Source organism: Centruroides sculpturatus, unplaced genomic scaffold (assembly GCF_000671375.1).
Source record: "Centruroides sculpturatus isolate CEXI.00-Female unplaced genomic scaffold, Cexi_2.0 scaffold732, whole genome shotgun sequence".
NCBI classification, from domain to species: Eukaryota; Metazoa; Arthropoda; class Arachnida; order Scorpiones; family Buthidae; genus Centruroides; species Centruroides sculpturatus.
Window position 1 is genome coordinate 242,915 of NW_019385037.1, and position 22,241 is coordinate 265,155.

Below are 22,241 nucleotides of genomic sequence, written 5' to 3' on the forward strand. Positions count from 1 at the left end.
AATTCATCTAAAACATTCCTAAATAAGCTAGGATGCAATTCTTGTTTTCAAATTTACAATAAACAGAAAACAACCTCGACTGTATGATCCAGAATACTTCTAAAAACATTAATCATATCAGGCTGAACAGATTCTCAACCGGTTTTCCGATAAGAAACTGACATTATCTTATAGATTTTTTTAAAATTAATCATAAATGTTGTCTTAAAACTACTGCAATGGACACTGGGTTAAGATGAAAATATTGTGGAAAAAGTTGTACTGAGTTGTGCTTTCAAACAATATAGTAACAATATTTATTAAAAATAAACCAAGACAATATTCTTAAGAACATTCCATTCCACAAAACATATGGCGCCATCAGAGCAAGAGTGATCCAAGTCCTGCCTTTGGTGTTACAGCCTTAGAATCTGGAGTTTTCTTGAAAGTAACTGCTTTATCTAAAGCAAATGTAGATCCAATTCGCATTTGTTGTAAAATCCCAGGCCTAAAAAGAAGAAACAAAAGAAAATATGGGAAACATTCTGTTATATTACGTTAATTATCTCAAAATTAGGATTTACCGACATGGATCATTCTTGCTCTGGTCGTCATATCTGAAATTCATTTATTTGATATAATTCTAGAAAAGAAACGGGCAAATATTTATTGTGATATCCTCACAATATCGGCAATTTTTAATCATTTTTTTTATTTTTATTTTTTTTTTAATTTAAAATAAATGCTCTCCGCCTCAAATTAGTCTCTTGCCACTGTACATCATACTTTTCTTTTAGCAATGGAGTCGTCATCTATCTAATTCCTTTCAGGGGAAATTTTTGAATTGAAATAACGTGACTCAGTTTACATCGGTAATTCATATATAATTAATAACTTTCTAAACTTCGCAGATTTATTTCTGTTTATGGGACATTATTGCCATTAAATTTTGGTGGTTAAAGGTCGAGGGATAGGGAAATTGAGAGAGGCCATGTCATATCTGAAGTAGGGTCGAACTTAATAAAACTTTTACTCGTTATTGGCATTTACAATTTGTTTTGTTTTGTTTTTTTTTAAAAAAAAAACTTGTCTCTATCTTAAAAATTAAGCCTTTTGCCTTATTATAATAGGTAATAATATAAAAATTAATTTTAATAAAATCTTGTAAGAGATGACTCCACACAAAATTTTAATTTAGTTTTATTTATAGTAATGTTATGAATTTCAGTTCAACTCTTCTAAAATCAACCATTCTTCTGCGGACTTTCATAAAATTTTAAGTATTTTAAAAGCGATGAAATTTCGTACGTCGTATCATCTTAGTTCTCCTGTTTCTTTTTGCGACGTTCAGGTAAACGCTGCAATCTCAGTAAATGAGCTTCAGCCAGAATGCTGTTAATGTAACTGTATTCACAGCTTGTATTATTGTCTCCATTTGATTTAAAAGTTCTAAGCTTCTTTGCATCACCATTATCGTCACATTGCACCGATGTGATTCGTTTTTCCTTTGAAATGGATGACGTTTCACCAGCAAAATTCGCTTCATTTCGTATCTCAACTTCTTTTATTTCTCTGTCTTCTTTATTCTTGTCATCTGTTTTTGCCCTTTTTTTATTTACGTGATCTTCTGACAGTTTCTTTCTTTTATTTTGCCTTCGTCTTGCCATTTCTTGTAGAATGTATGAAACTTCAATTATAAATCAAATCTGAATTGTTGAATTTATAATGAACGGCAAAAGAAATTGTTAAATAAGAATTGAAATTCTTTGTTGACGTTATCTCAACATTTACTTAATTTTAGAGGGGAAGAATGTCTCTCGCGAAGAATTTCTATGAAAACTGTTACCTATTTATGGGATGCTCACGTGAGAAAATGCAGAAAACTCCAGACTGGAATTTTTCAAAATAAAAATAATTAAATGCAAACATGAACTTTTCTAAATTAATATGTAAGTTTTGTATAAGTTTGTTTATAATTTTGAATATTTTATTATTTAAACCAGAGTTTCTAATCTGGTCTCAAGAGATCCCAAAAGAATCATTCGATTTATCTGGAAGGTCGAGGATCCTTTAGTGGTCGGTGGATAAATATGTTTTTTACTATATTTTAAGCTATAATAAAAAATAATAATGATAATAACGATTAATATATCTTTAAATTTTAATAAAACAAGACACAACTTTAAATTTTGATTTATACTTAATCAATGGAAGTGTCGTAAAATTTTTATTTCATCCTACTTATAAATTATTCTTATTTTAAATCAGTTTAGAAAGGAATTGGAGAATTAAATCTAATTTTGGAAGGATTAAATAAGAAAATAAATAAAGAAAAATCTGATACAACATCAATAAAGAATTTCAATTCTTACTCAACAATTTCTTTTGTCATTCTTTATAAATTCAACAATTCACCTTTGGTTTATAATTGACGCTTCATATATTCTACAAAAACAAAACAAAAAATGCGGCAGGACGAAATCATAAAAAGAAAAAGAAACTATCAGAAGATCCTGTAAATAAAAAAAGGCAAACACAAATGAGGAGAATAAAGAAGACAGAAAAATAAAAGAAGACAAAGTTGCGGTCCAATGTGCAACAAATAGGAGTGGAGAAGAAATTGAAAATAAATTAGCTTTACCATTTCTTCGAAATGACATCCACTTTAAAGGAAAAGCAAATCACTTCAGCAAAGTGTGATGATAATGGCGATTGTTTTGTAACTTTTGAATCAGATGAAGAAAATAATATAAGCTACAAATACAATTGCACTAACAACGTATTGGCTAAGGCTCGTTTTCTGAGATTGCAAAGTTTATCTAAACTTGGCAAAAGGAAGCGCGAGAACTAGTGGCGTGCCGAGAAAGGACTAAGGCAGCAGACTAGGTTAGTCCCCTAAATTCCTTGAAGTACCTTCAGAATATTATTTTTAATGCATTTCATGAAACTTTTCACATCATAAATATGTATTTTTCTCTATATTTTTCTCATCCGGCCTCCCCTCCTTTACGCTGAGTTCAACTCTTTCACGAACCAACCTGAATATCTCTCGAGGCTCCTTTAGTTGACTCTGTATAGAACTACTTGCAGACTCCTGTTCCTCTCATACTGTTGTGTTTTGTGCACGTTCTGAAATAAGAGATTTTATTTCCCATGCTTATTGAAAACGACATTGCATTAATGATTTTTGTATTTCTATTATCATAAAACACTTAAAAGTTTTCATCCAAAGTGTGGCTCTGTAGATGAAAGTGCTGTATTCTGGATCGCCTGCTTGAAACGTCGTTTGGAGCATTAAGTTTCAAAAAAAAAATCCGACAACGAATTGCTTAACTTTCCCGGCAACATTTAAAACTGCATGTGACGCCATCTATTACGATATCTTACTTTAAATATTTTTAATTATAAAAAAATAGTACATGGGTGATCTGGCAAGAGGAATGCCTCCCGGGAAAATTTTATGGGAAAGTGGCTTCTATTTAGAGGCTACTAAACCCAGAAATTCCACGTGGTCAGCCCGTTGTTCAGGCGTGAACCCGCAATTAACTACCAGTGTTCAATGATTTATCCACTCGACCACTGGTAGGCCATAACTTCAAAAAACTTCTTTGGGAAAAGGTTCGACCCAGATAAGTCAGAGACCTTTTCTCACCAATTGACCAAATCTACGATGAGTATGATTAAAATGGCCTTCTTACTGCTCACAGGGCAAAGTAATTAAAAAATTAAAAAATGACAGCCTAAAGTTATATTGGTGCTTATGATTTATGAACAAATTTATTTCTCAAAAAAATCATGAATCGAGAAAATGTTGTGACAATATCAACAAAGAATTTCAATTCTTATTCAACAATTTCATTTGTCATTCTTTATAAATTCAACAATTCACATTTGATTTACAATCGAAGTTTCATACATTCTACAAGAATTGGCAAGACGAAGGCAGAATAAGAGAAAGAAACTGTCAGAAGATCCCGTAAATGAAAAATAAGTTGCGTAACTTTCCCGGCTGTTGTGTTTACATAACAAGGGAAAGTATTGGAATCGTGTCAAATTTGACACTCCGAACTTTTTTGCAAATCTCCACATTTAGAGACTTCCATAACTCAAAAAAGTAAAAACAAGAAAAAACTTTCGTGGATGTGGGTGTTTGTTAGCATCTATTTCGTTTAATATCTCAGGATGGGGAAAATAATAAAAAACGAAATTTGGCATGGTAGCTTTTTATAACAGGCATTAATGCTATTACATTTTGGTGGTAAAAGTCGTTGAAGTGAAGAGATAGAAGATGGTCCCTTACCATATTAATATCTCGAGTGGGGCCAGACTTAAACGTTTTACTTGTTAGTATTTAGTTGTTTTTTTTTAATAAATTTAACCTATTTTTGAGAGTCTTCAAAATTCATTTCAATGTACATTTTCATAATAGTACGTGAGTTTTCTATGAATTTACTTCTCCCATGTACAATTTTGGAATTTTGGCACTCCATTATGTTAGTATGTGTCTCTTGCCTTTCCATGGCCCTGATGCATATTATTGGTTTTCTTTAACTAAAAAAATTTTATTTATAAACTAAACAATTGTAAGTAATATAAAAAGCTAAAATTATTTACAAAAAATTGTTATAAATTACTAAAATACACGAAGAGTCTCGCGAAACGCCGCAAGTTTTTCGTATAGGATATACAGTACTGTGCACATACACTGATAATACATACATGAAATAATATTGCTGCTTTTATTTAGATATATATACATTAAATGAAATAGAATTAAAATATTTCAAGCCGTGCAGCACTGAAGTATATAAAAAGTAAACAATTTATTCTAGATTTCTACTATTTTCTGTAATTTCAAGCAGCATTTAATCAGTTATCGTCGTCCACGTCAAAGAGAATCCTATCTAATATCGAAATATATATATATATAATATATTACAGAAATCATATACAATACTGTGCCGGGATAATCTGATAGAAGAAGTCATTTTGTGATCTATTGTAATATTTTCGGGGAACGTATCATGTCCTAAATAGTTTAGAATAAGTTTTCTTTTCTCTTTTCGTACAGCTTAATAGAATAAACAATGAGCGAACGTGTCTGAAAAATAATAACAATGTTTTTAAAATTGGCCAATAGAGGTCGCCACATATCAGAGAAGTCTTCAAACTATTAGGCACTTTTTTTTGTCAACCTTAACTTCTATTAATATAAAAATGTGGACATTTAGAATCTTCTCGACACTTTTAAAATTTTATTATAATAACAAGATACATAATGCATATAAAAATTGGCTGATTTTGTGGATTCTTAAGGTATGGGAGATCAAGAAGGAAATGCCTTCTGGAGTTCTTTCTATGAAAACTAGTCCGTATTTAGACGTAAAACTAGAAAACTCCGTGGCCAGTCCATTCGTGATGCACGAAACCATGACTACTACCAGTGTTCAGTGATTTTATCCAGTCGGCCTCTAGTGGGGCTGTGGCTGAAGCACTATTAGATTGAGAAACATACTGTATTCTTTCATGTCATAAGAGGCAAATAACAAGGTTAGCAATTTCCTGATAATCCGTAAAAGACTGTCATTATTACCAAACTAGTCACAGTTGCCTCGAAAATGGAAACACACATACAAATGTGCTGCATACCATCTGAATACGTTTCATAGATATACGAATTGGAACATATACAGAACTTGGTCACAATATAATATCCATATTCCACACTGCATGAAGATGGCTCGATGTGGGTGAAAAATTAAACCATATATCATTGGATCTGCCTCACAGGACATATTTGGCGCAAGATTTTAGAAGAGAGAACGAGAGCTTACTTTAATTTAGCTAACTTAATAAATACTCAGAAACTAAAGGAATAAACAACTCATATATAAATTTGTATTAACTTTTAATTTAAAAAAGTACGTAATAAATATAAATTAATTGTAAAGTACATATTCTTTACACCTTCAAGTATATAATCAACAATTCATCAAATATTTATATATACTTTATAAAAAAATAAATACCATTTAAAAGAAATTTCCATTATTAAAAAATGTACATTAATTTTGGTTTCTTTATCATATTTTTAACTTTTTGGTTCGAATTGTTAAGCTAGGCGACTAATTTATGTAAATTTTTATCTAATTGTTTTAAAGGACGATGATGCACAAACAATAATTGTCCATTCGGTAAGAAAGTATTAACAAGAGAAGCAACTATCTCCACTTTGTTTATCGGTTCCATTAATATAACATTTGCAGCCGGCAAATACTCCTGCAATTTTGCAACCAGCGTTATCAGAATGCGTCCTGCCAGAACTCTATTCTCGTGTTTTTCACAAAGAAGGATATAAATTCTTCCTTTTAACGAATGCCAACAAATGACTTTCTCTTCTCCATTTTTAAATCGATAAGAAAACACTCCACCTGTTTCGTGTTCTCTCGAATCTAGAAAGGGTTCGATGGTTCCAAACGGCGAAGGCAATACGCACGAATTATTAAAATCGAATTCTACTTTAACTTTTCTCACCACGTCTTTTTCCAATAAGTTTCTCTGTTTTCTAATGAAAGAAATGGAGTCGCTTCCTTCTTGTCCCTCTTCTTTCTCGCATTGCGTATTTATAAACGTTTCCCCGTATATCACTGAATATAAAATAACTGGCGACTGAGCTGCCGAAGCGATTATAAAGGCTAAAACCATCTCCACCGCTTAAAAATCACATACAAATTATAATTAAAATGTTTTTACGTTACATATAGTGCAAAACATGTGATCTTGACATGTGATTACATACAGAAATAGTCGTTTAGATTTCACGTCATTTTCGTACTATCACTATTTATTATTAATACATAATATGAAGTAATTAATATAAATATAAACTAAAATACGTTTTAAAAAATTGTATTTTAAATTTTATTACTTATTTCTTCAAAATTGTGCCTAGAAGTATATTTCCGAAACTAGTTCTGAATATCTGAAGAGATATATTTAATTTCGTAAAAATAGTATCTTAAATGATTTTATGTTAATAATTAATTTTAAAATAAAATATCTTTAAAAATAAATTTTCTAAAGAGTTATTTTACAAAATTTATTAACTACATTATTATTTAAGACATATAATATCACGTGATATGCGTAATCCAATCAGATTTAACTTTCGTCGTCTCTCTTGCTAAAAAATCATATGATCGAGAGTCGAATAATTTGTCTATTTCACAACTTATTAAAGAAATTTTTTTTAACCCGTTTAAATTATTTATAAATCAACTGAGTAAAATGGGCGCTGCAGCTTTACCTCTAATATTATTTACGGTATTCTGGATANTTACTTAGTATATTGGATGACGAAGCGATGTCGTGAATGCGATTTTCTGCCAATTAGCAATCGTGATTAATAAAGGTTTTGGTCGGTGTGAAGTTCAACTCGCATACTCTCACATCACCAACTACGAGGATATTTTTAAGGATTTATGAAAATCGACTGAATGTTTGGTCTTTCTGAAATTCGGGATCTATTTTAGACATTACGAAATTTTTAACGTTACACTTAATTGATTTCTTTGTTCATTTCCCTCTAATATTAGTATTTCTCCGTGTTTATTTTAATGTTTTCATTAATCAAAGAATGTCGTGGTGTCTTCAAGTATAGCACATTTCAATTTAAATTCAAAATTTCACATTACTTCGTTAGAATATATTTTCGTGAAAATAATTTCTATTGATTGGGCATTTTAATTGCTCTGGTCGGATCTGAAATTATATTTTTCGTGTTATTTCCAGACAAAACAATAAGACAATTCTTCCGAAAGGTGACTTATGTGTCTCCGATTATCCTTGATTTGTTTTTTACTCGAAAAAAATGTAAAATAATATCATCATTATCATCATTTTTATTTGTACAAACAAAGTACAGACAGGCCCAGCTTTCGTGCATTACCGGTTATACACGTTTAGTTTACAGTACTCAAGAGAAATGTATTACACTTAAACAAATTATAGATATTAATTAAATATACATACATAGAAATAATTTTTAAGCATATTCAGCAGGCGGAGAAACATCACTTACACAATAAAAGTAATATCTATGCACGTTGCATTTCTTAAAAGTATTTTAGATATTTCTTTCGGTTATACTATAAAAAAGCCCAACACCTATGTTGGATAGGACTTTGTTGGGTACTTTTACCCAACAAAGTTTATAAAAGTCCTATCATGTGTGGAAGTAGGTCAAGATGATATTTTATCACTTGTAGATTATGTTAGTCTTTTTCTTTCCATTAGAATAGAAACAGTCATCATGGCTACAGTGTAAACATCGTTTGTAAACATTGAACAGTTGCCGTAATTTTCTTCAAAATTTTTCAAATTATTTTAAGAAATTCTGAAATTGTTGGGTCTTAACAGTCATCATGTTAACTAGAGGGATAATTTGCAGCTAAAGGAGAATAAGTATTGATAAGTATAAGGTGTGGCATGTTTTATGAACATAATAATATCTGATTTGTATCTCACGTGAAATAGAAAATTCCATAGACAGGAGGTGGGCTCACCAGCCTTTGATGACTTAGGAAAATAGTGGTAGATTAGGTAGAAGCACCAGTGGTAAAGAAATACAGAAATAATATCAAACTAATTTGCAGGTATATGGAAGTTTTGATCATTATTTGGAGGAACAATAGCTCAATAGAAGATTTTGTTAACAAAATCAAAAGTCCATTGGAAGTGAACTTTTTAAACATAACTTTTTGCAGAAAATAAGCAATAACATACCAAAGATTACAGAAAGCCAGGCAGCATCAATTCAAATGTTCACTGATATTCCAATGACTTGATAGCTGATAAATTGGCAACATTTTGTACCTTACTAAAAAGAGCACCCTTGACACAGAACAAGATATCAGTTTAATTGTTCATTCTGCCTGTATACATGGAGTCCTACAGAAGGTTATACAAAGATTAGTTAAAGCCAACTTAAATCAAGAGTGTAAACATAATGAACAATCAAATATTGAAATAGGGCAGAGGGAAATAAAAAAGCAGTACAAGGTTACTGGTAAAACCATAGCAGCTATGATAACACTTTTTAGTGAAAAATATGACATCCAAATTGGGATTAGAAGTTTACTCTTATCGTACAGATGGTTAGTTTTTATCAAAGAACAGGTGCAGGTATTTACATGATCAAATTAAACAAAGAGAACTATGAATTTTTCTATATGGGATCCAAATTAGCTGGAACCTCAGTAATAGCACAGTATTACTTCAATGAGCTCTAGAAAAGAGGTCTCAGCAAGTTGGAACAATCCAGTAATACTCAAAAGCTAGTATGACAAATACTGTCAGACTAGCTGAACAATGTTTTATCAATATATTAGGAAAATATCTGAATGTCATTAATGCACAAGACACATTTGAAACTTTGGTTCATTTTATGTGAATTGAAAGCTGATGTTGGTTTACATCAGGACAAAAATATTTATTATTAGAGAGGTTGGGGCTGACATTTTCATCTTGAAAATGTGAACGTCAGACGTTCAGCACCACCATCCTGTAAGCATAGAAGTTTGACAATGGCATTTGGAACATCAGTGGAATCATGCTTGACGTTCCAAACATCATTGTCAAACTGAACGTCTCACATTTACATTTTCACAATGAAAACATCATTCGCAACCTCTCCATTCAATTAAAGATTTGGCTTCCTGAAGTTAGCATTTTAGTATTAGTAATTTGCTCAGAGTCAGGAATCCCAATGATTTTTTCATTCATGACTGATCAAATAAATATTTTTCAAATCTTGCATTTGTTTATTTTATTCCCCACTCTCTTGCTAAAAAATCATATGATCGAGAGTCGAATAATTTGTCTATTTCACAACTTATTAAAGAAATTTTTTTTAACCCGTTTAAATTATTTATAAATCAACTGAGTAAAATGGGCGCTGCAGCTTTACCTCTAATATTATTTACGGTATTCTGGATAATTGTAGGAGGGGCGGTTCCGTGGTTCGTATCTAAAAGCGAAAATAGAGGGTAAGTTACGTTATTTTTTGTAATATTCGTGCTTTAAAGTAGTCTTATTAGATATAGAGACGGCCATTTTGTCGTCTCTATGTTTAATACTCGGTAAATAACGATATAACAACAAAATCGACATAATTCAAAACTTGTCCGTTTAATCTAATGTATTTTAATGGTAATTTGAGTAATTTTGGCTAAAATCTAGTTTGGTAAAAGTATAGGATTCCCCAATATTATTACATCATTTATCATATCTCTGCTTTGTTTTGATAGTGGCTCATCTAAAAGAAAACTCTTGTTGCTTCTTTTGCATAAATAAACTCCTTCGGTACGGTACTTTTATCATGTAAAATGACACACTTCTACCTCCATTTGATTTCCAACAAAGATTCTATGTGTATTGTCAAATCTTCAAGATCTTGCGTGATGTCCCGCAAAATCCTCGACGGTCCTTTGACTTTTTTACTCCGACGATGGTGATCTAAGGTTCTTATGATGTTTCGACTGTCTCGTTTGGAGCTGCAATCTTTCCCAAATCTGCAAATTAATGTTGTGTTTAATTTTAATTTTCTGTTTNATCATTATCTTTGTAGCGGTAACATTTATGACACGACAAAATGGTCATCTCGTAAATGTTTACTTATTATTGCTCCCATAACAATACCATAGTTATTCTCATATAATTTGACGTATTTCACTTACAAAACCAAATCTGTAGGGCAGAGTTCGAGTAGTTAAGGTGTCGTCACACTGCTCTCCGATCATAGAAACGAATCTGACGAAGGAGACTTTATGTTCACAAGGCAAAAAGAGTAAAATTATGGTCAGGAAACACCGGAGCTAATCTGGGTAAAAAGTATCTTTAGAAATTTTTCTGGATGCTTTGTGAGGGACAGAGCCCAATATATCTAGCCTCGTTTCTTACTTACCGGTCGCTCTGTTGTTTGAGTAGTCGAGCCCACAATGAATATGATGAAAACGACCGTTTGTGCTCACGGGGAGAAAAGGAAAACAAAATGAATGTTTGCAGGGAAATTAACACGAATTTACGTGTGAAGTACTCTTAAGTGATGCCCGTTTGTAAATATCGTTTATTAATTAAGAACTCATACAGAAAATGAACCGAAAAGCTCTCGATATCTTTAGACTTTAATATTAATTAATAAAGATTCACGTGTTCTAAGATCAGTCATGACTCTACGTAAGAGTTAATGTGGATTGAACTTGGAACCTTCAACGTTCAGAGGGTTTCAAAGAAGTAGAAAACGGAAAACGCAATTTAAAGAATTTTTTATTTTCGTTACATTAGGAACTTGGTGTTTTAAACTTTTATGTGAAATAAAATTTGTAGTTATATAAAGCAAATATTACCGGTATAAAATAATATAAAGATTAGAAGTACGAAAGAATCTTAATGTTTGTTGATATTCTTTGTTCGAGCAATTCCGGGCTCATCTGCTACTATTATTATTACACTAGCTGTTACCCGCTGCTTCGCTAGCGCAGATTTTGCAAGCAAACCCTATTTACATTCAATATTTCAACAATCATAGTAATTGTTATTTAACACCTACCGCTGAGAATCAAACGAACTATTTTCAATTTGATTATTTTTTGGAACGTTTACGATCGTTCTATAATCGAACCAATAAGCAGAAAGAAATTCGAATTTAAAACGGTTCGAACATTTGGTTGAAAAATCGAAATATATAAAAATATTTATAACAATGTCTGAAATATTATCAATTTAATAATCCTGTGTACTCAATGAAGACTAAACGTAATTAAAAACAAAAAAATCNTATTCAAAATACAACATTGACAAAAATTACAATAAGCACAAGTCTATATTCTACAATATTAATTTTTTATTTAGAAGTTTGCTTTGTTGAACAATAATATTAATGACATCATCAGAATGTATTTCGTTTAAAAAATCCTTCTCCACTGACATTAACACAAAGTCTTCTAGATTTTCTTGCACGATACTTATAAGTAGATAGATAGATCTTCGCTTGATAAGTGATCTTAGCTTGATCTTAGATAGATAAGTAGATCTTAGCTTGCTTTTAATTCATTTTAACATAGAAAAGCTTTGTTCACCGGACACTTGTGTTACAGACATAGATAGCACATATTTGTATGCTTGACCAAGTATAGAATAAGCACCACTTAACATGTTATATCTGAATAATATATTATAACAACAAATAGAGAAATTTTTGCAAGCGATGCAGTAAGAGGATAAAATCGCATCTTTATTAGTTTCTACTTGATCATCAGTAGAATGTTCATTTTCGTTTAGTTTTATAAAAGTTTCATTGATATTTTCCTTTAAAATATTTCATGACGATTTAAAATGTTGCAATTCTGAAATGATATTGTGTTGAGTAGCTACTGGATTAAACTGTATTAAAATACTGCTTAATTTTTGAAATGCGTTTTCAGGAATTGATGGTCTCGTAAATTTTGGTCTGATGTGCTTTGAACTCGCTGTAAGATGACAGTCGAACTCTCCCCGGTTGCACTCTCCCCCACCTTCCATGATCTAGATCGAGGACGTGTGAATTTGGTCCGGGAATGCGACAATTAAATCGTCTTACACTCGTTCTTGTTTACGAAATAAATCATCGATTTATTAGCTTTAACTCCACAACCAGTTTCCCATTGGAGAGGGGGTGAGGTCCCGGCCTCACACTACAAAATAGATTATTTTTAATTAAATCGCTTGGAATACAAATTATTATTGAATAAAATTTTTACTTGCCTAAAATAAATAATATAAGTGGCCATTAAAATTGTTATGACTACAATCATCGCTTTGGTGGCTAGGTATAAAACTAATAACTTGCATTTCTATAGTTTAGCATTAATTAAGATTCATAGAAGTTGTGAACGGTTTCTAGCAATATAAACAAATGACCAATTTTCTCTGTTTAGAAGGTAGTTTTGATTATTTTTCTCCTAGGATGCTTTCTGTTTGGGCCGAATCGGGCTAATGTAGTGTTTGACTCGGATTGGCCGAACTAATTTAACTTCGGATACGGGTAGGACCGGGTAAAATGATACAGGCCTACACACAGTACCGTAACTAGGCAGGTACACCCGCACAGGGCCCATTTGGAAGAGGGTCCCAAAATGCACGTGTTTGTTTTATTATTTTCCCAAACCTAATTAATTAAGGGGCCTAAATGCAAGTTCTTGCACAGGGCAAAGGAATGGCTAGTTACGGCACTGCCTACACTTATACCTATATTCAGTGCCGGCCCGAGGCAAGTTTTAGGATGGAGCAAGATCCTATTATGGCGCCCAGGAGTGGAACCTCGCCCACGCACTCGAACTACGAGCGTCTCAACAGATAAGGCCATTCACATACTGGCCACACGCTTGCAATTAAAATATCGAAAAGTGAAAAAATATATTTTTTCTTTAATTTTTTTACCACTGAGGCGGCCCTAGAACTTAGCGCCTGGAGCGGCTGCTCCATTCGCCCTATGGTAGGGCCGGCTCTGCCTATATTATATCTAAAAATTGAAATTTACCTTATTTAACAAAAAAAAAATAAATGAATTTTTTAAAATTAAACTTAACCAAANCCACATGCTAACCAAATTTTGTTTGAATCAGAGACCCAAATGTCTGACCCTCTGTAAGTGTCAGCTCTTAACTTTAAACCTTCATATCTAAAAAGTACAATTATAAGAAGATAACACCTTTATTTATTTACTTTTCTGTAGTTTAAATTAAAAATACATACAGTGATGCCTCATATAACATACTTAATCTGTTCCAGGTGCATGTTCGTTAAGTGAAAAGTTTGTTATATGAAACGCATTTTCTCATAGAAATACATGTTAAAACATTCATTCCGCAGCATAAAATAACTGTACTGTACCATAAAAAAATGAAAATGGAGCAGTCGCCAATTATGCTGGGTAGTCAGATGTTGTGAGGAGGAGGTGGAGAAACACTTTCTTCACACATTCATAGAGACACACGGTCTAACTCAATAAGTTACTTGAGTTAAATAGTTATTATTCTTTTGGAAAATTTAGATGAGTTTTTGTTGGCAAATATACTGGAAAAAAGGTTTATTGCATTTTCTATTAACATTCGAGGAAAAGGTAACTTTTCTTTTAAGTTCATGGTTAAAAAGAAATGAAATTTAATTTTGAAAAATTCTACTTAGAATTACATTTTGTATAAAATTTAACTTGATTTTAGCACAGCTATAGAGGGTTGTTTCAACTTTATGGAAACTATTTAAAATTTGCACTTGAAAGTTTGAATAACATGGTATCTGTAAACTGCAACCTTCTCCAAGTCAGACCTGTCATAATGAAGAATGTGAATGTCTTGGTAAATAGAGCAAACACTAGTACCCAAAGAAACGTTACAGACTTCATTATTAAGAGTTAATCACCTAATTTCTAATTTCAAAAATCTAAAGCTACAAAAGAAAACAAAAGCAGGTATCCCTCATATAACACAGTAGTTATGTTCTCAAAAAGTGTGTTATGCAAATCTGTGCTATATGAAAGAAAGAGGTAAGGCTAATGTAAAACATAGAATTAGATTACAGAAGTTAGCAAAAGTATACTATTCTTTTTAATTACTAAGAGAAATATGTTTATTAAAGAAATCAATAATTTATTTCCAATCAATAATTAACAATCACAATTAAAGGTACTGTATTATGCATTAATATTAATTTTAGTTAAACCAGGATATTTTCTTTTTACAAAGTATTGTCATTTCAGCTTTTTTGTTGTTCCTGATCAGAGGTATCAGCAACATTTTTGTATTTTTTATTTTTATCATAAAAAATTTTTATGGATGATGAAACAAAAATGTGTTATTAATCAAAAATTTGTTCTACAAGTCACATTTGTTCAGTCAAGTACCAAGCAACTTTTTTCCAGAATTTGTGTTCGAGTACCAAGATACCTCCATATTTCGTTTGTCATTTTACAAATGATTACTTACCTATGGTTAAAAAGTTTAATAGCACTTGCCTAAAAATATTTCAATAAACTTTACTAAATGCAAAGATTAATCTATAAAAACAAAACACAGTGTGTCTTAAAGGTTAAAATCTGAAAGTAGCAACCCTGGCACCTGGTTGATAGGAAAGCTAGGACAAGAAAGAAAAAATTGTGCTATCAGTTTTCATTAAAGTAAACTTGATGACAGGCACAAAACAAATTGAAAATTTCAATATAAAATCCACGAGCAAATTTGATCCAACATGCACACTTGCTTGAATTTTTTAAAAAAATTGAATAATGGAATTTACACTTAAAAATTGTAAAATTTTGTATGGGTGGATATCCCATAATATCCTCAAAAAATGAGATATACCCAATTTTCAAACCATGCAAGAGTGAAACCGTGTTGTGCCAGAGATACGTGTACAAACACCAAGTTCACAAGCTTACCTCTTACCATATACAAAGAGAAAGACCAACTGTTGAAAACTGTAGATGTATCAGTACCTGACAGGTGAGAGGTGGAAGTTGTAACTCTTCATTGTCGGGAAGGTAGTTTGTACTCTACCTTCCAACAATCAAGAGTTATAACAAACTTTGACCTTTTACCTGTCACAGTTCAAACTCACACAAACAAAATTTGAGCAAAATACTACTACCCAAAGGATCAGAAAGAAACACTTTTCAGTTAGATGTGAATGCAAGGAAAGTTTCAGCACACATGCTTTATGATCATTATAGGTTTCTACTATAATGGCATGCTAAAACTACCAAAAGTTGGTTCAAAGGTTAAAGTGAACTAGTTATTCTCAGAGTAAAGTACTGGAGCTCATGTTCAAATATGAAATTCTGTTGTTTTATGATATGGAGACTAGAAAGGTATGGTTCCATTAGAACAAAGCATCAAGTCATACCTCAATTCAATTCTAACATTTGTGAAAATGCTGGAAGAAGAAACCAATGTAAAGTTAACTGTTTTCTGACATGCTTGTTAAATCACCTGATGCATCACCCATGGATTTCTTGCCTTTGGAGTACTATAAAGGGCCTTTGGAAATTGTTGATTCTGAATGTTATACAGATTTTGGAAAGCTTGAAATCATGAATGGGAGACATTGTATCAAAATTCTTTTAAGAAGAATCCTTCTGCCCAAGAAAATTCGATATCAGGCAATAACCAAAAAGTAGAGGAAGTAGATAGAGCAAGATAGAATGAAGGAAGAGATTTTCCTGTACATTAGCTATTAAGAACATTAAGGCCAAAACAACATTCTGTATTCTAAAAAGAAATATAAATTCTATACAAATGTACAGTTATCATTGTAGACATATACTGTATTCTTTTCTATTAAAAAAAAATAAGTGAAAAGCTTATTTTATTGTGACTTTTAAAACTTTCCAAAACAGCAATATTTTAATATAATAAACAAAAGATTTATTTGAAATTTTGTACTGACAGACAACATTGAAGACTTCAAAAGGTTTTCTTCCTTTTTTTAAGTCTTCTAAATGATATTTACAATAAAAGATTTGATTCTTGGTATTCTAATAAAAATTATATAAGAAAATATATTGTTAATAAATGGAAAAAATGAAAAATTACTTTGATCTTTAACCTAGTTTACAAAATAGTATCTTCAAAACTAAAATTAAATATTAGAAAATTCTTTTCTCTTTTGATTATTGTATCTCTTCTCGAATTGTAGACTGTAGTTTAATAAGAATTCTATTTCTTTATAAATAAATAAAACATTGTTGCAAGTTAAATAGATTGTTTCTTTATATATATAATGCAGTTTTAAATATGAAGATATACTTGAAATGTCTTAAATAAAAATATAATTTTCTTACTTGTTGATTTTGCAGATGTGATACTCTATATATAGTAACATTTGAAATTGATTTTCATTATATTCTTATTTTAAGAATATAAAGAAATGAGTATAAAATCTACTATGAAAATAGTAGTATTTATGCTAATTTCTTTATTCTTTTTATGCTTATTTCTTAGTTCATCTGTTAAATTATCTAATGGCAAACTCTACAGATGATAAGTTAATAAGTTAACTTTATAATTATAAGCAAGATAGTTATAATTGAAATTATTTAAATTTATATTATCAAATTTTTCAGTTGGTTGTGTACCTATATGATGCAGATGAATCCTCTCTTTGGACCACAGTTAAGTGGAACAGTTTTGACTCTAATGTATAATGAATGGTAAGTAAACTGTAAGATGTTTTTATAAATTATATATTTGTTCTGACCACTTAATGCTGAATTCAAAACACATTCTGGGAGAAATACTTTTATACACAATCTAATTTTAAGGATTCAATTAATCAGTACTATGTAACCAAATAATATTTTAATGTAGTTTAAACTGTGTTGCATAATGCAGTCAAATGGCCTGAAAGGGAACACCAATAAAAAGTGATCATTGTGTCATTGTCACAATATTCATTTTCATGTGATAAAGTAAACAAAAATTTTACCAGAATTCTCTAAACTGAACTGTAAATTACTTTCACAACTGCCAAGAAATAACCATATTTCCAATAATGATTTTATTATTCACATCAAAAAGTGTAAAAAGCAAAGTGGTACTGTAATAAATGTTCTATTTTGAATAGAATAGATTTTCTTTTCCTAGTAAGCAAAGATGAGTTGACTTCTGATTGTAGAGCAATTCAAACATCTGGTTTTAGCAGGCTATTATACTGTACTCAGAAAATAGGAGTTAAAGTTTAAAGACACTCACTCCTTTAAATAGATGCATTCTCATGCAAACACAAGTTAGTTTGCATATTGGGAAGTGCATATGATGATGCCAAGTTTGGCTACTTTTTACTCTTTTCTCACCAAAAAATATTTTCTACTTTTTCAAGTAATATTTTCTACTAATCAAGTAATCACATTTTTTATTTTTATTTTCTTTAACTATTCTGATATACTACTCCACGCTTAAAGGCAAATACTGTCTCCTCCTCATTTTGTTTCATTTGAAAATCATTTAGAATATTAATTCGTTTTTGTAAATAAATTTAACTTTATTTAGTAAATTAATTCAAAATATTATAATTTAGAGATTTCAATTGCCTATTAATCCTTAACTCCATAAACTATACAACCGTGACCATTTCGATAAAGTGAACTAATTACTGTTTCCCTATGCAGTTCGTTATTAACATGAGTTCACTGTACTACTATTTTAAATTCATACATGTGTGACCAGAGGGTCAGCGCATATAATATCAAGACGGACATCATGGTGTCTCATTTGACATGGAAGCCGAGACAGCATGTTGATTTGGACTCGACGTAGGTCACATGAGCAGCTGCGTGCGTGGGTGATCAGATTTGGGATGGAGACAGATTGAGAGACAGTGCACTGGAAGTACTGCACTCTGACTCTAGGGTTAATAACAAATAATCGTTTAATAATTTCAAAAAAAAAAAGTTAAAAGATACATATCATAATGTTAGATTAACCGACATATTTAATGGAGTGGTCACGAGAGAGAGAGAGAGTTTACATGAGGTTCGCATGTTGAGATAAATACTTGAGAGTATCACTTGTTGGGTTCCAACTTCCCAAGTTCATTTTTGATAATAGGGTTGTCATGCGGACAGTTTGATGATCGGAACAGTTCAGAAAAAGGTGATATTTGGTGATATCCGTTAGTGGGCAAGGTATCCATGAAGGTGATATAGGAACTGATTAACACATTAGAGATGCTAATGACTGGAGACCAGGTGTCGACTTCTTTCCTCAGGAAGGACTAAAACGGTGACTGACTCTATGGCCGTTAATTTCAATACGATATTGCCCAGCTAAGAGGTCAGCAGATCACGGGAATGTGTCGCTTTCGTCGTTAGGAAAGTGTAAATGGAGATTTTCTCAGGTAGCTGAGGATAAGAATTGTTGAGCAAGTATGGTGTCATTGACAATTGATTTTTGTTAAAGTTCAGATTCTCATATATGTATTAAGATGCTTTAAAAACTGAATTCTGAATGGAACACTGTTACCATGGATGATTTAAATTAATAGATAATTCAAATGGATTTAAATATATAAAATACATAATTTTCTGTAACATTTAGTACAGATACTATTATAAATGATGATAATCATGAGGATATTTTTTATTTCTTATTTATTTCATATTGAAAGATGTGTTTTTTTTTTGTAACTTTATACAATCTAAAATAAAGTTTAAAGTTGCAAAATTAAAAAATATATAGATGAAAAACATAATTATTAAATACAAAATGGCAGTATAACCACTTCCCATTAGTCAAAATTGCATAATACAGTGAAACATTGGTGTTTGAACATATTTCAATCCTAAAAGTTGTTCTAAAATTGATTTGTTGTAAAACCATAACAAATTTGCTCATAAGAAACAATGTAATCCATTCTGATTCTCCAAAACAAAGCCTTTTTACCTTTTTAGCTGTATTTGATGCATAAAAATATCTACAAATGCAATTTTATATTAATAATATATATATTATATGAATAATTTTTTTTTATATTTAATTTGACTTAAGCACCTTTAAACATGAATTCTTGAATGCCATTTATATTACATAAATATCAGTTAGTGCCGGTTTTATTAATTAATTTGATTTAAATTCAACTACAGCACATACTAAAAAATGGTAGTGGTATCTTTCCCACATGCATGTTGAAATCTAATTTAAATACAATAGCAACATCAAGTGTCATGATGTCTAATGACAAGGCAATCTCAATGCCATTAACTTCTGAATCAGTGGTCTTGTTGTTCAATTTTCTGTAGTATAGGAGGTGTAGAGTGTCGACCCTCTTTCTCTTCATAATCTGTGGCCAGCTCTTGCCAAGTAACTTGTTTGGTAACCGGTTTAATTATGAGTTCGAAATTCTGTTTGTGAACCAATTTGTTCTAAAAATGAGCCATTCAAAAACTGAGTTTTGACTGTATATATGAAAAATAAATTTTAAAAAACTATATTTTCATCATCTGTTTTTTAAATATTTAAATTATAATATTCTACTTATTAAATATAAGATAAGATTATAGAAGATTGGTTATAGTAACTACAGTAGTAATTTTCTCAATTTAAATTATGATTGTATATCTTGAACATTTACTTTAATACAGTATATATAAGTTAAAGCTTTTTCCTAAGGTAATAACTATATACAAGTAACTTAGATACTAAAATTTAATATTTTATATCACAGAATGAAATACTGTATTAATTGTGTCCCAGTTTGTTGTGATTTATAAATTTAAAATTACATTTTTGTAATTCTTAAACAGACATTATTACAAATTTTACATTATATATGTATTATAAATGATGCTAATATTTACTGTATATAAATTATTTATATAAAAGTTTTTCTACTTTCAAGTTATTTAATAAATATATTGAGAATTTAATAATCTAAAGCATTTATTTCAAATGCTTTTAGATAAGATATTCAGTATTGTTGAATGAATAATTTAATTTCTTTTTTTATCTTGCAGGCGTTGAAAACTTTATTTATACAATAGCCAGTGAAAATTAAAGACCAAAAGACTTGTTTTATTAAAAAAAGAACACTTCATACTTCAAGAAATATTTATATATATACACAGATACGTGTAAATATGATTTATGTATATTATATGATAGAATGTAAGCATGTAAAAATGAAAGTGTAATCAGTATATTTAATGTTTTAAATTGAGGTGCATTTTTGTTACATACTTCAAATAAATGTTACTTATTTGAAGAGTCAAATAAATGAATAAACATAACTTGTTAATTTAAATAAAGTAAATATTTACATCAAATACATCTAAACATCTATAAAAATGTTTCTGTATTGAAATAATCCAGTGTGAAGTATTGTACACTGTATTAGAATAAAATATTCAATAAATAAGAATGTTGTATAATGTAATTTGTCATAAGTTATTGGCCATATTAAAAATCAATACTACTAACTTATTTACTACTTTATTAATTAACAGCAACAGAAAAATTTAAAACGATTCTCATTAATTCGTGATTTACAAATGGCAACTCCTGTGACTTTTACATGTAATTGGACTCCTGTTAACAAAGCACAGTATACTAGAGCACTAGAAGGTAGTTTTGATTATTTTTCTCCTAGGATGCTTTCTGTTTGGGCTGAATCGGGCTAATGTAGTGTTTGACTCAGATCGGCCAAACTAATTTAACTTCGGATACGGGTAGGACCGGGTAAAATGATACAGGCCTACACTGCTACACATATACCTATATTATATCTAAAAATTGAAATTTACCTTACTTAACAAAAAAAAAATAAATGAATTTTTTAAAATTAAACTTAACCAAACGGTACATTATGTACATATTTAGAAAAAAAAGGCCAAATTGTATACGGCCCATGTGGAATTTTCCACATTTTCCACATGGCCAGTCCGCCCCAGCTTACANACAGAATGAAATACTGTATTAATTGTGTCCCAGTTTGTTGTGATTTATAAATTTAAAATTACATTTTTGTAATTCTTAAACAGACATTATTACAAATTTTACATTATATATGTATTATAAATGATGCTAATATTTACTGTATATAAATTATTTATATAAAAGTTTTTCTACTTTCAAGTTATTTAATAAATATATTGAGAATTTAATAATCTAAAGCATTTATTTCAAATGCTTTTAGATAAGATATTCAGTATTGTTGAATGAATAATTTAATTTCTTTTTTTATCTTGCAGGCGTTGAAAACTTTATTTATACAATAGCCAGTGAAAATTAAAGACCAAAAGACTTGTTTTATTAAAAAAGAACACTTCATACTTCAAGAAATATTTATATATATATACACAGATACATGTAAATATGATTTATGTATATTATATGATAGAATGTAAGCATGTAAAAATGAAAGTGTAATCAGTATATTTAATGTTTTAAATTGAGGTGCATTTTTGTTACATACTTCAAATAAATGTTACTTATTTGAAGAGTCAAATAAATGAATAAACATAACTTGTTAATTTAAATAAAGTAAATATTCACATCAAATACATCTAAACATCTATAAAAATGTTTCTGTATTGAAATAATCCAGTGTGAAGTATTGTACACTGTATTAGAATAAAATATTCAATAAATAAGAATGTTGTATAATGTAATTTGTCATAAGTTATTGGCCATATTAAAAATCAATACTACTAACTTATTTACTACTTTATTAATTAA

At 30.2% G+C, this 22,241-nt stretch overlaps 2 protein-coding genes across 2 annotated transcripts; one reads left to right on the forward strand and one right to left on the reverse strand.

Moving 5' to 3' along the window:
- Positions 1 to 4,995: 4,995 nt before the first annotated feature.
- On the reverse strand, positions 4,996 to 6,766 carry LOC111633730. Its single transcript, XM_023378338.1, has one exon. The coding sequence runs from the start codon at positions 6,682 to 6,684 to the stop codon at positions 6,097 to 6,099; it is 588 nt and encodes a 195-aa protein (XP_023234106.1). The 5' UTR covers positions 6,685 to 6,766; the 3' UTR covers positions 4,996 to 6,096.
- A 352-nt stretch (positions 6,767 to 7,118) lies between these two features.
- Positions 7,119 to 20,922, forward strand: LOC111633733 (V-type proton ATPase subunit e 2-like). Its single transcript, XM_023378342.1, is given in 4 exon segments — positions 7,119 to 7,169; positions 9,831 to 10,044; positions 17,127 to 17,221; positions 20,522 to 20,922. Coding segments are annotated over 3 exon segments (219 nt in total). The 5' UTR covers positions 7,119 to 7,169; positions 9,831 to 9,927; the 3' UTR covers positions 20,529 to 20,922.
- The last annotated feature ends 1,319 nt before the right edge of the window (positions 20,923 to 22,241 follow it).

Excerpts from the sequence above, each read along its gene's own strand:
- LOC111633730 (XM_023378338.1), bottom strand. The coding sequence starts at position 6,684 with ATGGTTTTAGCCTTTATAATCGCTTCGGCAGCTCAGTCGCCAGTTATT.